This window comes from Salmo salar, chromosome 15 (genome assembly GCF_965601325.2).
Source record: "Salmo salar chromosome 15, fSalSal1, whole genome shotgun sequence".
NCBI classification, from domain to species: Eukaryota; Metazoa; Chordata; class Actinopteri; order Salmoniformes; family Salmonidae; genus Salmo; species Salmo salar.
In genome coordinates, this window is record NC_138305.1 from 96,415,516 (window position 1) to 96,432,479 (window position 16,964).

Below are 16,964 nucleotides of genomic sequence, written 5' to 3' on the forward strand. Positions count from 1 at the left end.
TAAGGTCCCACAGTTGACAGTGCATGTCAGAGCAAAAACTAAGCCATGAGGTCGACGGAATTGTCCATAGAGCTCAGAGACAGGATTGTGTCGAGGCACAGATCTGGGGAAGGGTAACAAAAAATGTCTGCAGTATTGAAGGTCCCCAAGAACACAGTGGCCTCCATCATTCTTAAATGGAAGAAGTTTGGAACCACCAAGACTCTTCCTAGAGATGGCCGCCGGGCCAAATTGGTCAGGGAGGTGACCAAAACCCGATGGTCACTCTGACAGAGCTCTAGAATTCCTCTGTTGAGATGGGATAACCTTCCAGAAGGACAAACGTCTCTGCAGCACTCCACCAATCAGGCCTTTATGGTAGAGTGGCCAGATGGAAGCCAGACAGACAGACAGACAGACTCAGTAAAAGGCACATGACAGCCCGCTTGGAGTTTGCCAAAAGGCACCTAAAGACTCTGACCATTCTCTGGTCTGATGAAACCAAGTCTCAACTCTTTGGCCTGAATGCCAAGTGTCACATCTGGAGGAAACCTGGCACCATCCCTACGGTGAAGCATGGTGGTAGCAGCATCATGCTGTTTGGGCGGGAATGATTTTATCAATTTTAGAATGAGGCTGTAACTTAACAAAATGTGGAAAAAGTCAAGGGGTCTGAATACTTCCCGAAGGCACTGTACTTTAGTAGCTGAGTTCTTGCTCTCTTAGCATGCTCTTGACCATTTCTGTCATTTCTGTAACACCATGTCATGCATTGACCATTTCTGTCATTTCTGTAACACCATGTCATGCATTTCATTTTCAATCATCTCTCTTGGGGGGAAGAAACCTCTCTGTTTGCTATGCTGGGTTGCGTATTTAGTTGTGGGTGTGGAGGCAGGGGGTGGAGGATGGGGGGTGGGACAGGTACATGGGGTGGGACAGGTAATGGAGGATGGGGTGGGACAGGTATATGGGGGTGGGACAGGTATATGGGGGTGGGACAGGTGGGTGGAGGATGGGGGTGGGACAGGTATATGGGGTGGGACAGGTAATGGAGGATGGGGTGGGACAGGTATATGGGGGTGGGACAGGTGTATGGAGGATGGGGGTGGGACAGGTATATGGAGGATGGGAGTGGGGCAGGGTCTCATAGCCATGGATTCCTGTTTGGTAGCTAAGGAGTGGCAGCTACAAGCCCATCCTTAGGGAAGCTTAGGTTTAGCATGTATTATTACTGCACATGATACTGTATTGCTGTGGTTAGAACATAGCAACTGTATGACTTCACATGTACTTCAGTTTCCACTCTTGGCCCTGCCCTCGGCTAAGCTGCCTAGTGTAAGAGGGTAGTTGGCAAAAAATACTGTAGCTATTCTCTAAGCCTTTACCGTCCATGTAGAAAGGAGAAAAACTAGGTTTAACTAGCGAACTGCGTTCTATTTCAATAGACACTTTAGTATATATTTTTTTATTGAATTGCAGAAGCTCATTCGTCTGTCTGTTTGTCTTATAGGTCTAGGCCATGGGGGGAACCAAAAGCAAGCCCAAAGACATCAGCTCGGGAGGAGGGGCTGGCAGCCTCAACTTCAGCCCTGCCCAGCACACCCTCAATCGGAACCCTGCAGTGGACGGGGCACGCCAGCCCACTCAGCCCCTGACCAATACCCCGGAGCTGGCCCTGTTTGGGGGTGCGGAGTCCACCAGTAGCGTCACGTCTCCTAACAGAGGGACACTCGCAGGTAAGACACTTGGGCCCAGATACCCCACTAATAACCTAGTATGGCATAGAAATACATTATTAAATCATTTAACCTTTCTGGGAAGGGGGTTCCGCTAGCGGAACACCTGGCCTACAGCCAGTGAAATTGCAGGGCACCAAATTCAAACAACAGAAATCTCATAATTAAAATTCCTCAAACATACAAGTATTATACACCATTTTAAAAATAAACTTCTCGTTAATCCAGCCACAGTGTCCAATTTCAAAAAGGCTTTACGGTGAAAGCACACCTTGCGATTATGTTAGGTCAGCGCCTAGCCACAAAAAACCATACAGCCATTTTCCGAAGAAGGAGAGGTGTCAGAAATAGCATTCAAATGAATCACTAACCTTTTGATGATCTTCATCTGGTGGCACTCCCAGGACTCCATGTTAGAAAATAAATGTTTGTTTTGTTCGATAAAGTTAATCTTTATGTCCAAAAACCTCATTTAAAATTGGTGTGTTATGTTCAGAAATGCATTGTCTCAAACAAACATCTGGTGAAAATGCAGAGAGCCACATCAAATTACAGAAATACTCATCATAAACATTGATATAAGATACAAGTGTTATACATACGATTAAAGATACACTTCTTGTTAATCCAGCCGCTGTGTCCGATTTCAAAAAGGCTTTACGGTGAAAGCACACCATGCGAATATGTTAGGTCAGCGCCTAGCCACAAAAACCATACAGCCATTTTCCAACCAAGGAGAGGTGTCAGAAAAGTCAGAAATAGCATTAAAATGAATCACTTACCTTTGATCTTCATCGGGTGGCACTCCCAGGTCTCCATGTTAGACAATAAATGTTTGTTTTGTTCGATAAAGTTCATCTTTATGTCCAAATACCTCCTTTTTGTTCGCGCATTTAGTCCAGTAATCCAAATGTACAAAGCGCGGGCACAAAGTCTAGATGAAAAGTCAAAAAAGTTCAATTTGAGTTCGTAGAAACATGTCAAACGATGTTTCTAATCAATCCTTAGGGTGTTTTTATCATAAATATTCAATAATGTTTCAACCGGACAATACTGTTTTCATTAGAAAGGAAAGGGAACAGAGCTTGCGCACACACGCGTGACGAAACTAAAGGCTTTCACCGGGGCCATATGCTTAGAGTGCTCTTATTCGCTCCCCTTTCACAATAGAAGCCTGAAACAACTTCTAAAGACTGTTGACATCTAGCGGAAGCCTTAGGAAGTGCAATCTGAGCCCACAGACACTGGATATTCGATAGGCTTTCACTTGAAAACTACAAACCTCAAATCCAGCCAGGAAGTGGGAATTCTTTCTCAGGTTTTCGCCTGCCATATGAGTTCTGTTAAAATCACAGACATTATTTTAACAGTTTTGGAAACTTTAGAGTTTTCTATCCAAATCTACTAATTATATGCATATTCTAGTTTCTGGGCCTGAGTAACAGGCAGTTTACTTTGGGCACGCTTTTCATCCAAACTCCCCAATGCTGCCCCCTATTCCTAAACAGATCATTTCACTAAAGGAATGATTGTTATATAAAACGGCTCAAGCTCCATTGGATGCCATATATTTGATGCTACTGACTAGTATATGCAAATCTTATTTAGTACAATTTGAAACACTGTTTACTCTGGGATATCTGAATTGTACATATGGTGTATTTTTAAACATGGTATTGCTATATCACTTAATATTTCATGACCCTCTCCCTTGAGATAAGTGTCTGTCTGTCTGCTCTCTCCCCCACAGGAGGAGTGACGACGTTCGTGGCGCTGTATGACTACGAGTCTCGCACTGCCTCCGATCTGTCTTTCAGGAAGGGCGAGCGGCTACAGATAGTAAACAACACGTGAGGCAACACCACACACAAACACACACACACACACTGGGATGAGGATAATGTCACACCTACATGGATAGACTCATATCAAATTGTATTTTTTACATGCGCTGAATACAACAGGTCAGATGCTTACGTACAAGCCCTTAACCAACGATGCAGTTTAAGAAATAGAGTTAAGCCGGTGTTTGGAGGATATATTGGAACACTGCCTTCAAGGGCATTATCACTTTTATACAACGGGTTACCAACATATTCAAATAATGATTGACATATTTTCATTAGAAGTGATAATTTATTCATACTATTTCATCCTTCCACAAGATATAGTCCCGACACATCTAGGGTTGCTACCCAAGCCGGCTGGTTGTTCTTCCTTCTATCCGTTCGGTTGCCAGATACGCGACCCAGTCGTTAAAGTCTTTTTGTTCTGTACCTGGACGCGACCCAGTTGTTCGTTCTAAATGTTCTATTGTCAACGTTCTTATCCCTTGCTTGCTAGCTAGCCAACTACGGCTAACTTAGTCAGGTCAAACAGTGCAGGCAGAATAACAACAGTAGCTGCATTTGCATTTGTTTAGGCTGTTTTCTAGTGACATTTATTTGGAGACATCCATAACAATGAGCTAATGAGGCGTGATTTCACCTGGCATAGAAAATGTGCTCTCTTGTCAGGACATTGTTGTTGAGAGGAGCTAGCCAACAACACAGCAAACAAGCTGGAAAGACTGCAAACTAACTGCACTTCAAAAAGCTGCCTGCCCGTCTGTCTCATCACGTTCATTGAATATTGAAACAATGTTGCAAATGTTGTAGAGACAGACGGCAAGGTTTATACAAGTCTCCGCTGCTGAAAATGAAATGTTACTGGAGTGCCAAGTCTAGGACAAAAAGGCTTCTCAACAGTTTGAACCCCTAAGCCATAAGTCTCCTGAACAGGTAATCAAATGGCTACTCGGACTATTTGCATTGTGCCCCCCCCAAACCCCTCTTTTTACGCTGCTGCTACTCTCTGTTTAGCATATATGCATAGTCACTTTAACTATACATTCATGTACATACTACCTCAATTGGGCCGACCAACCAGTGCTCCCGCACATTGGCTAACCGGGATATCTGCATTGTGTCCCACCCACCACACGCCAACCCCTCTTTTACACTACTGCTACTCTCTGTTCATCATATATGCATAGTCACTTTAACCATATCTACATGTACATACCACCTCAATCAGCCTGACTAACCGGTGTCTGTATGTAGCCTCGCTACTTTTATAGCCTGTCTTTTTACTGTTGTTTTATTTCTTTACCTACCTATTGTTCACCTAATACCTTTTTTGCACTATTGGTTAGAGCCTGTAAGTAAGCATTTCACTGTAAGGTCTACACCTGTTGTATTCGGCGCACGTGACAAATAAACTTTGATTTGATTTAGTCTAAAAGAAATGTGAGATAATCTCTAGATGCTTTTTACAGTGGAGATCAAGTTTATAAGTTGCCTGGCTGGGCTGATGAGACAGTGGATTGCGCAGTCAGATGGAACAGAGTAAATAGGCATTTTAACATCATAGATTTAGCAGGTGGTAACTTGTGGAATAGACACCGGCTGGGATGCCCTTTTAACCAATCAACATTCAGGATTAGATCCACCCATTGTATACACACACACTGTACTCTGCATGACTGATCTCTCACTGCGCTGGCTGGCTGTTCTGCCCCCAAACCGCGTGTCAGTCCCCCCTCTGTACAGCCCGTAACCATAGGAACAGACTCCCTTCATAAGGATCTGTTTTGTGTGAGCTGACAGGGTTTTGTTGTAGATTTACTTTTTTCTCATTCACAAAAGCACAGCTGTATGTCTCACTGGTGCTTCTACTTGGAGGCTGATATTTATTTTGTTGCGACTAGCCCCTTATTTTTTTTTTTACCTTAGTTGAATGCACTGATTGCTTGATAAGAGTTTCTGCTAAATAACTCAAATGTACTTGTTCAAATGATAAAAATAACTGTTCATTCATTCTGATAATGTAACCCAATCATAGGGAGTCTGTGATGCATCTCTGATCAATAGAAGTGCAGTGGACCATATTATTCTAGTGAGCCCCCAATACTGCAGCTATAACAAGTGTTGACCTAGAAGGCCCGAGCTGAGGACAATATAATGATAGTTTGTTATTATTATAATAATAACAACAAACTAATATTTACCACTGAAGCTGATGCAGCTTTACTCTTAGTGTTTACATTTTTATATTTTTGTCATTTAGCAGACGCTCTTATCTAGAGCGACTTACAGTAGTGAGCGCATGCATTTTCATTATTTTTTGTACTGGTCCCCCGTGGGAATCGAACAACCTTGGCGTTGCAAGCACCATGCTCTACCAACTGAGCCACACAGGACCTACAATGTTACCAGGTCAAACACATACAACTAGTGAACCCCCCCAGAGATGGTAAAAACATAGATAATGTTTCATTATTATTTATGACCCAAACCCATTGTCTTAGCTTTAGGTAGTTTCGGGGCGGCAGGTAGCCTAGCGGTTAAGAGCCAGTAAACGAAAGGTCGCTGGTTCGAAATTGGTTGATGTGCCCTTGAGCAAGGCACTTAACGCTAATTGCTCCTTAAAGTCGCTCTGGATAAGAGCGTCTGCTAAATGACTAATATGTCAATGTAAAAGGTTATAATTTCTGCACTTGATATGTATCGTTAGGCATTCTTGAAATTGATATTAGGTCTACACCACATTTTTGTACTTGGAATCACCTCTTCTGTTCTCTGTTTTAAATATCGCTGCTTTTAATCTCTTCTGTCTATAAAATCAATGAAAACCCTGCTTTGATGTGAAAGCTTTAGACCAACCTCTGGTTTAATGGTGAGCTAGCCCTATAGCTTCCGCTGTAGTGTTGGGATGAGGGTGTGGTGGATAACTACTGTTGTAATGAATCTTCTGTTCTGTATCTCTACAAATCGACTTTGCTAACACGCTTTCTGTCTCTTTTTTTAACCCAACCCACCCCTTTCGCATCTCCTCTCTATCTCCCCAAACTATTTCTCCATCGCATACCTTCATAATTGTATTTAGGAGAAAGTTGAACAGCAGGTTAGTGATGCTTCTGTTGTCTTTGTGTGTCCTTCATGTAAATGTACTGTGTGTGTGTGTCCTTCATGTAAATGTACTGTGTGTGTGTGTGTGTGTGTGTGTCCCATTGTGAATGTACTGCGTGTGTTTGTATCTCAGTGTGTTCATGTCACTAACGCATCATAGTAGCTGGTTCACATGATGATAACTTCCCTGCATTTGGTTAATTGTGTCACAGTACACTTTGGTGTTTTGAATCCCTTGTGGATCCATTCCATTAGTATTCCTAGTAGTTGTAGGGCTGATTTCCTAGGACCAGTCCTGGAAACCTCCCTGTAATCTATGGATATTGTAAATCATCTCCTCCTGTTGTTGAGTCCACTCATGAGGAATGTGTGTTCATTTTTCACAGAGTCCTGTCTTTTAGAATCACTCCAAGTGAAGTAGAATCACTCTGTGTAAAGTAGAACGTCAGTGATATTCTGTTATCCTTGTCTCCACAGAGAAGGGGACTGGTGGCTGGCTCGATCTCTGACTACGGGAGAAAGCGGTTACATCCCGAGCAATTATGTGGCTCCCTCCGACTCCATCCAGGCAGAAGAGTAAATCCCTCCCTCTCTCTCTCTCTTATCTATTTATCCTTCCCGCCTTTTCTTCTCTCTCTAAGTATTTAATTGAAAATGGAATGCACCTTGAAGGCGTACATACTGTACAAGCTGACATGCATAGACACACATTACAATAACACAAACAAACTAACCTATGTAATGATTCCATTTCTCACCTTTATCCTACCAGTCATCTCAGATTGCCTATGGCTTCCAGGTAAGGGGCAGTAATCAGAATGCAATACTTATTTGATTGGGGCATGCACAGAAGGAGTTTACAAGTCACTTATTTTCAGAAACCAGCACGGGCGGTTCTTTCTCTCTCTCTCTCACAAAGACACACCTTTTCCCTTCCTCTCAACCTGGTCCCCGTGTCTCGTGCTCTCTCCCCTCTCTTCCCTAGGTGGTATTTTGGGAAGATCACACGTCGCGATTCGGAGCGGCTCCTGTTGGGTTTGGAGAACAGGAAAGGAACGTTCTTGGTGAGAGAGAGCGAGACCACCAAAGGTGAGTGTCTAAGGCTAGCATCTCCAGTGGAAACATATCACAAAGCGTCTCTTCTGACAATTAAGACCACATTGGAATGCCGGCCCATTGGCATTGTCCTTTTTCTTGGGATGAAGCGGTGTAGCTGTGTAAACATGTTCTTTTAAAGTAGCTGTTTGCTGATTTTTTTGTTATCAATACAAAACTCTGATTTGTAAGATAAGAATAGAGATTGAGGAAGCACATCTTCATTTAGAATGGACAAAACTGAAAAAACAGTGCACTGTCTGATAAGACATTGTTCCTCACTGTTCTTGTGCCTTGCTGTGCTGTTTACTAGATGAATGCTGTTTTACACTAAAGTGAAGTATTAGGGCAACTGGGGAAAGGTTAGATGTGATGCCTCTGATACTGCACTGCCATGGTCATATTACACACTCTTCATGGGCTGTGTGCGTGCGTGGCCAAGCTCAATGGAGAGAGGGAGGGTAAAAAGGGGAACGGGGGGGATACCCTGCCGGTAGCTGAGTGGGAGCAGTGGGGAGGCCTCGGTGACTGAGTGGGACAGAAGTAGGTCATTGTAGACCCAGGGGCGTGTTCGGCAGGGAAAAACGGAGGGGAACAAGCGTTCAGATAGAAATATGTTATGTAGAACAAACATGCCTCGCGATAACATGTAGAATAAGGAATCATGTTGGCTCTTTTCATGACATCTCTATCTGCAATGTTCGACAACCACAAGCCCTACCGCCTAGTTCAAACAGAGAGGGAAGGAGGGGAGAATTCCCAGGCTTTGAGTTCCATCATCAGGCTGGCTCACTGGGCTGGTGCTGCCCTCTGGTGAGAGACTGGCTACTGCTTAGTTTTTGTGGGACTTGTCACAAGGGAAAGGAACTTGTCAACACAAAAGGACCCATTCAAACTACTCTTCCTTTGGAACTCAGGAAGACGAGAAGTCGCCTAAGGCATCAGCTAATGGAATGAAGAATAAAGGAGGAAGCAATATTTCCATCCCCAAGGTTATCTTGCTTTCTTTACTGATTTCCTCTCTTATGTTCCCCTCCCCAGGTGCCTACTGTCTGTCAGTCTTGGACTATGACAACACTAAAGGGCTGAACGTGAAACATTACAAGATCAGGAAGCTGGACAGTGGAGGGTTCTACATCACCTCACGCACTCAGTTTAACAACCTACAGCAGCTTGTCGCACACTACCACAGTGAGTCATTCTTTCTTAACAAAAATAGAAAATGGAGACTCTTTACTGCTGAACATGTGTGAAGAACAACTAACAGTAACACTACCAGAAGATGATATTGGAGCTCACCATGTTTTCTTTCCTTCCTCTCAGAGCATGCAGACGGACTGTGCCACTGTCTGACAGAGGTGTGTCCTGTACTGAAGCCCCAGACCCAGGGCCTAGCACGCGATGCCTGGGAGATCCCCAGGGACTCCCTCCGCCTTGACCTCAAACTGGGACAGGGATGCTTCGGAGAGGTCTGGATGGGTAAGACAGTCTCTCTCCACTATCACTACTGTCTTTGGGATTTAATCAGCTACTGTAGGAATCAGTGTGATTCTCCTGCTCTTCAGCCGACTCCCTAAACCGATCTGACAATCAGGGCGTATTGCCATGTAGAGGACCTTATGTTTATAGAGTGCATTTATCATTGCATCAAAAACATTTTCCTTGACAGTTGGCATTATTTTTAAAAACATGATCTGATGACAATTGTTACTTCAACTACATAACTAGCTGTGTAACCTTTGTCTGTGAAGGCACGTGGAATGGTACGACGCGGGTAGCAATCAAGACCCTGAAGACAGGTACCATGTCCCCCGAGGCCTTCCTCCAGGAGGCTCAGGTCATGAAGAAGCTGAGACATGAGAAGCTTGTCCAGCTCTATGCTGTGGTGTCTGAAGAACCCATCTATATTGTTACTGAGTACATGGGACAAGGGAGCTTATTGGACTTCCTGAAGGGAGACATGGGCAAGATGCTCCGTCTTCCTCAGCTGGTAGACATGGCCTCACAGGTAAGATAGTTTAGGTATGGTAAATACTGTCTAGTCAATTTATGTATCCCTTCACTCACTCACACACATACACACTGTCAGTCAAAGCTAAACCTGTGTCTCCTCTTCAGATTGCCTCAGGGATGGCGTACGTAGAGAGGATGAACTACGTCCACAGAGACCTCCGGGCTGCCAACATCCTAGTGGGAGACAACATGGTGTGTAAAGTGGCTGATTTCGGCCTGGCCCGCCTCATAGAAGACAACGAGTACACCGCCAGGCAGGGTAAGACCACTAGAGAGCATTGATTACCATCTCTCTCTTTATATTGTCTCTCTCACCTCACTCTTAATCTTTCAGTTTCCAGACAAATTGGAATGCTGTCCTCAGATATTACTGAGATGTCTCTAGTTTAATGTGCGTCTCTCTTTCTTGTTGAAGGAGCAAAGTTCCCCATCAAGTGGACAGCCCCTGAAGCTGCGCTGTATGGCCGCTTCACTATCAAGTCTGACGTCTGGTCCTTCGGGGTCTTGCTGACTGAGCTGGCCACTAAAGGCAGAGTGCCATATCCAGGTAGCTACCATGACTCTTCTAAAATGTCACTTAGTTAACAGATCCCATATTTGATCAAATTGCTTATCCCTCTCAGAGCACGTTCCTTGACTTCTTGCCAAAGACACACAGTGCTGGCAAGCAAGACTTCCTATGTGATGACACTATTATCCTTTGAAACCATGAAGGTTGACTGAGTATCTTTGGGGTCATCATTCTGTGCCTGCGAGTGGTCCCTGTATATTGATGTTTGTGTTCTCCTCTCTCCCTTTACCCTTTCTCTCTGTCTCCAACTCCCTCGCCCAGGCATGGTGAATCGGGAGGTGTTGGACCAGGTTGAGCGTGGTTACAGGATGCCCTGTCCAGCTGAGTGCCCTGAGTCCCTCCACGACCTCATGTTGACCTGCTGGAGGAAGGACGCCGAGGAGCGGCCCACCTTTGAGTACCTGCAGGGCTTCCTGGAAGACTACTTCACCTCCACTGAGCCCCAGTACCAGCCTGGAGAGAACCTGTAGTGCTGTAGCAGGGCTCAGGGTGGAAGAGAGGAACAGTGCTCTGGATACAACCACACTAACCTCTGATGCTCTGACCTCTGTTGTGCACCTGGAACTGAACTACCAATGGCCACACACACACTCCTGACTCCCATTACCATTATTCATTGTGATGATATCATGATTTAGTTATCTTATTGATATCCTTCTGATTTGGAAAGGACAGTAGGAATCTACTGGTTTATTTTGAGTTGTGTTCATGCCTGTCGGTTACTGTATGCTCCTATTGACGTTGTGCGGTAACTACAAACGCATCATCAGACATTTGACACGAGTAGCCACCTACTGTAAGCACCACTTCAATGTATCTCTTTATAGCTACACCTTTGGAGGGCTAAATAATCGACTGACTTCTCATATTCCAATTGGTTCCTTTCTACAATGAGGATGTTTGAGGATGTTTTCTTGGTATGTGGTATGCTGGACACTGTCTTCCAATCTATACCCACAGACTGCTTGAGAAGTAACTCTGAGGGGTACTTTTTTCAGGATATCACTTACTGTATGTTATGTTTTTGATGAATTTAGTTATCAAACCTGAATTAACTGGAATATTTGACATTATTATCAGGTCACATGCATTTCAGGTGAATATTTCTCCTCTACATTGTAGCCATTCTTGACTAAGCATTTATGCTACTACTGACAGTTTGAGAAGTTGGCCGAGGTGGGCGGGACTTGGACTTCACAGAGACGTTCTATACATGGAACACCTCTTCAGGCACTCCTAAAGAAGAGGAGATGGGAATGATTTGTTTGTTTATTTGCATTCTCTATTTACAACTTTTCTAGAAGAAGACAAAAAGGCTACTGATGAACAGTCTCCTCTCAGGACTGGGACCATGAATCCTGCTGCAATGTTTTTGTGCCAATGATCAAAACAACTATTTTCTACTCTCTTCTATTGTTTAAAGTGTATTTTTATTACTCTTGATTAACTTTTATATCTACGAAGTTCAATAAGCGTTTTCCTGTAATTATATACTTCAATGATAATCGACTTATTTGTGAATCATGCTCAACACTTGTGTACTGCATACCTAATAATACCATCCATATTCCATCCAATATCTAAGGAATGCATTTTAAGTCTTTGGTTGTTCAAACATTCAGATTAAAACCCAGTCAATGTTCTGCAATGGTTTTCAGTTATTTTCAGTAAAGCAGTAACCATAAGACCTTTCACAATATATTCTTTGAAAAGTGTTATCACTGCAGCTGCTGGTCATTTTGGAGGTAATTAATGTGGTTTTGTTTTCATTGAATGATGGAGAGATGATTCTGAAGATATGAGGACTGAGCTTTCCAGTGGCTGGGGAAGCTGAATTGGCATTTTGAATATCCACTGTCATTGGGAAATTGTACATAAATATCCTCAATGCTAATATTTTTGTATATATCCTGTTGGTAATTTATTCATTTTTTAAAGATACTTTTGGTTTGTCTTGTCTATTTTCAGCATCATTCTACCACTGGCCATCATGTCTATCTTTCGGTGAAGAAAGTGGTGTATTTTCTTTATATAATTACATCCTTATTTGTTCCACTTTTATCTTTATACGTTGTGTTCATATTGTGTCCATCTATCTATAAAACTATGTGGTACTCTGCAATCAAAAAAATAAATAATGACTCGTATTGAAAACAATCTCTTCATCTTGTCAGAATAAGAGAACACCTTTTTATATATCCTATAAAGTTGTCTCTGATTATATTTTTGTTATCAAAAACTGTAGTCAAAACTCAATTGCTCAACTGCTATCAAAACTGAATCATACAGTTGGGGCCAAATATATTGGCACCCTTGCACTTTTCTTAACTTATTCCCTATTTCTTCCTAGATAAGTTTAAATTGAAAAAATGATTGGTCTCCACAACTTGTTATTGGATTTTCAACATTGCAGAACTCATTTCATTTTTGCAAATCTAAGTTTACAATTTTAATTTAGAAAATAAAGAAAAATGGCATTGACAAAAATTGTCACCTATAGCTAGTACTTAGTTGCACAGCCATTGCCAACAAAGGCTTCTTGTAGTTTGCTGCATCTATCTACTGGCAATTTGGCCCACTCTTCGGCAGCAAACTGCTCTAATTCTTCAATGTTTGATGGGTTCCCTCCAACTGCTGATTTCAGCTTTCGCAGTAGGTTATGGATGCGATTCAGATTTGGACTCTTGACTGACCACTCCAGGGCAGTCCATCGTTTCTTCTTGGTGCTTTTTATGTGTGTTTGTTGTGGTTGTCATACTGGATGACCCACAACATTTAACAGAGAGACAGTTTTTCGAACATTGCACTCCATGATTTCTTGCACACTTTCATGTCCCCCAGTACCAGAGACCGCAAAGCAACCCCACAGTATGATTAAACCTTCCAATATAATTGATATTAGGAAGGGTGTTTTTTTTTTCTTTGAATGCTTAATTTGGTCATTGGTAAATATAGAAAGACCCCACTGCTGAAAGAGACAAAGGAAAGCCCTATTGAACAAAAACCCACCTAAACAAGCATAAATCCTGGGGGAAATGTTCTGTGGACAATGAAAAAAAAAATCAGAGCTCTTTGGCAATAGAGATTATCAGGTGTTTTTTTTGTTTGTTCCATGTTCAACCCATTGTCCAAAAACTGGGTCTCCATTGAAGGTTCTGGGTCTTCCCAGCAGGACAACAACCCCAAACACCCACATCAAAAAGTATCCAGGAATGGTTAAGAAGGGATGCTGAACTGTTCTGGAGTGGCCAGCGAAGAAGATTCCAGATCTGAGACATCAAAAAGCTATGGCAAAATCTGAAAACAGCAGTTGGTTGAGGGCACCCCTCAAATATTGAAGAATTAGAGCAGTTTGCTGCTGAAAAGTGGGCCAAATTGCCAGTAGAAAGGTGCAGCAAGCTAATTGGTGGCTACAAGAAGCGTTTGTCTGCAGTTATCTTGGCCAAAGGCTGTGCAACCAAGTACTATCTATGGGTGACCATTTTGTCGATGCCATTTGTCTTTATTTTCTCAATTAAAATTGTACATTTAAGTTTACAAAAATATAATTGGTTCTACAATGTTGAGTTAGTGGTTAATAAATGTTTTATTTATTTAATTAAATTTATTTGAGAAGAAATAGGGAATTATTTAAGAGAAGTGCAAGGGTGCCAATATATTTGGCCACAATTGTACATTTACATGTCGACATCTATTTCTAAGGACATTGATGGGGAGGCTGGTTTGCGAACTGTTCCTCTGTTATTGTTGCAATGAATGTCAGTGTTTTTATAGAAGACATCTGATGTACTATGGTACAGCATAGTGTATTTCTAACTGTGGATAGAAGACTTACATTATAAATGCAACCTTTTTTTATTTAGGTAAGACCAACTCCTGGAGAATGCCAAGATTTCATAAACCACTATAAATGCATACACTGTTTTTCCTCAGACATGAATTATTAATCTTCTATAAAACTGCTATTATTAATCTGACTTGTTATTTTATGTCCTGTGAACATATGGAGCAGCAGATTGACTAGGCTGTTGTCTTAATCCTAATTTAATCCCTATTGTTCCATCATCTTGAAAAACCAAGGACATGTCTCCATTGGGTTCTTTGGGTCTTTCTCCTCAACCTATGCAGTTTTTGGATTTGTGATATTCCTGTGTATATTCTTTTTTACTGCATTCAGTGGAACATTTTAGAATTTAAGGCAATGTTTTTGCTGTTGTCTAAATACTACTGTATATTGTTTAAAATTCAAATGACAATGTTGGAATAAAATGTTTAAATTGCCCAACTGTAATCTGTCACGTTGTAATTTGTTGAATACGCAATAAATTATGTTTCTTATATTGACGGTAACCAGACAGTGAGTCAATTGATGCTTACCCATTGACAGGAAATGGTGTCTAGCTACACATAGAGAGAAATAGTAATGGCGTATTTTTGTAGGCCCTAACTCTGCCATGGTTCGTTGGACAAAGCTTATGGGAAAATTGAGTTTTTGGAGGGTTTTTAGATAAACTCAGAAAATAAGGTCTGTGGGAACACAGGCTTATGAGATCTTATACATTTTGTTCTATGAGATAATTTTTTATCAGTTACCGTCACTTTTTGTGAATTTGAAAGCATTTATGTAATTTAAAAAAGCACATAAAGAACATAATTCCTAAAGGTCATGATTGATTATCTCATAGAAGAAAACATATAAGATCTCCTAAGTCTGTGTTAACCTCAGACCTTATTTTCATCATTTATCCCTATTCTTTTCCCATTCATTTTCCCCATAGGAATGGTTGAACGAACCAGAGGTAACTCATTTCCAGTTTTTAGGACTACTAGCTGGCGAGCTCTATTCTCCTTATCCATAACAGACTGGATGGCAAATTGAACTTCAGGCCTACAACTCGAGCCCATTAGGCTTTCGTTTCATTCTGAGGTGATGGCATCCTTTCAGTGAGTTTATACAGGGTGGAGGTAAAGGTGCAGTGACTCACTGTCATTTTATCCAAAACTTACTTTGAGCTAGATTGGTCTAATTGCAAATCTTTGAGATACTAACCTGATATCATTTTTTTGAGGTTTTGAACATAACATTCCTGATGTCATGTGTTGTAAACATTTTAAACAAATAATGTCAAATACATATTTTATGTTATTGAGTAGCCTAGGCTAGATATTATAGTAGGCTATTGTAGGCCTGTTTGTCACGTCTTCATTCAATATACGATATGATAGAGAACAACATAAACACAATGACGTGAACATTTTAGTGTTATATTACTTTAAGGGAAGCAATACCCTGACATTACATAATTGGCAGAAACTCGCGGAAAAGTTATCATAATGTCTGCTGGGCGCGCGTACAGCCGTAGGTGAGCAAATGAACGATTTCGGTTTTTCACTTCCTGATTTCAATGGAATAACCAATGAACGGACAATACACGCACCGATTTCTTTCGGGAATTAACCTCCACTGAACAAAAACGGATTGACCGAAAAAGTTCGAACTTCATGATTACGCTCTATTTATCTCTTTACTCGACAAGGTAATGTATTAATCTGTTTTTAAAATGTGTCAACATGTTGTGTTGTTGCGCTGATGCATTTTATTCGAAAACTTACTGACTGAATTCAGGGATAGACACAACCGAGTCCAGTAATTTGGGGCGGCAGGTTGCCTAGTGGTTGGGCCAGTAACCGAAAGGTTGCTGGATCGAATCCCCGAGCTGACAAGGTAAAAATCTGTCGTTCTACCCCTGAACAAGACAGTTAACCCACTGTTCCTAGGCCGTCATTGTAAATAATAATTTGTTGTTAACTGACTTGCTTAGTTAAATAAAGGTTCAATTAAAAATGTCACAAAAATTAAAAATATTCCAGATACTGGGCTATTTTGAAATAGTAATCAGATTGTTCTGTTGGGGAGGATTGGCACACACCATATTATTCAGCAACACCATTAACTGTTATTTTTAATCTCTCTCTACCCCCCCCCCCCCCCCCATCTCTCTCTACCCCCATCTCTCTCTACCCCCATCTCACTCTCAACCCCCCCTATCTCTCTCTCTACCCACCCCCTATCTCTCTCTCTACCCCCTCCCTATCTCTCTCTACCCCCCTCCCTATCTCTCTCTACCTCTCCCCTTCCTCTCGCTCTCTCGCCCCCTACCTCCCCCCTTCCTCTGTCTTTCCCTTCCGTCCTCCCTTCCTCTCCCCCTTCTCTTTCCCTCCCTCTCCCCCCTCCCTCTATCCCCCCTCTCTCCCTCTCCTCTCTCTCTTTCACTTTCTCTCTTGAATTTATATTGTGGCTACTGTTCTGCTGTCCTGCCCCTTTACTGGTTCCAACTTTCGGCTGCTCTGTCATGTTACAGAGGCATCCAGCATCCTGACAATATACACAGCATTGGCAGACCCTTTGTTCTCAGCCGACCTTGTGACAGGGTAAGTCAACAAACGTTTTCCACTGTTGTTTTCTCAAAAGTATTGAAATAACTTGTTGATCATTGCCCTGTCAGTCTACTTCATAAGGAAGATTCTTCCTCACTCTTGTTCATATTTGTCATGCCAAGATGTGTTTCAGTAGAACCTGTAATGGTTCATTCCTGACTCTAAATGGTGTATTTGTAC

The 16,964-nt window shown here is 42.1% G+C and overlaps 2 protein-coding genes across 7 annotated transcripts in view; both read left to right on the plus strand.

Annotated features, from left to right (window-relative positions):
• Positions 1-12,503, plus strand: part of LOC106572626 (proto-oncogene tyrosine-protein kinase Src) — a 40,470-nt gene extending 27,967 nt beyond the window's left edge. The window contains exons 2-13 of one of the 4 annotated variants that reach the window (XM_014146975.3): positions 1,493-1,718; positions 3,469-3,568; positions 6,645-6,662; positions 7,145-7,243; positions 7,440-7,466; positions 7,653-7,756; positions 8,804-8,953; positions 9,086-9,241; positions 9,514-9,770; positions 9,881-10,034; positions 10,191-10,322; positions 10,608-12,503. In XM_014146975.3, coding sequence (XP_014002450.1) covers positions 1,502-1,718; positions 3,469-3,568; positions 6,645-6,662; positions 7,145-7,243; positions 7,440-7,466; positions 7,653-7,756; positions 8,804-8,953; positions 9,086-9,241; positions 9,514-9,770; positions 9,881-10,034; positions 10,191-10,322; positions 10,608-10,816 — 1,623 coding nt within the window. In that variant the 5' untranslated portion in view covers positions 1,493-1,501 and the 3' untranslated portion in view covers positions 10,817-12,503. The remainder of the gene's footprint in view (positions 1-1,492; positions 1,719-3,468; positions 3,569-6,644; positions 6,663-7,144; positions 7,244-7,439; positions 7,467-7,652; positions 7,757-8,803; positions 8,954-9,085; positions 9,242-9,513; positions 9,771-9,880; positions 10,035-10,190; positions 10,323-10,607) is intronic. The other 3 variants (XM_014146977.3, XM_014146976.3, XM_014146978.3) reach the window with 3 other exon arrangements.
• Positions 12,504-15,637: 3,134 nt separating this feature from the next.
• LOC106572625 (F-actin-monooxygenase mical1) overlaps positions 15,638-16,964 on the plus strand; it is a 61,207-nt gene continuing 59,880 nt past the window's right edge. For all 3 annotated transcript variants that reach the window (XM_014146971.3, XM_014146970.3, XM_014146974.3), the window contains exons 1-2: positions 15,638-15,883; positions 16,709-16,778. The gene's annotated coding sequence lies outside the window, so the exon portion shown is untranslated. The remainder of the gene's footprint in view (positions 15,884-16,708; positions 16,779-16,964) is intronic.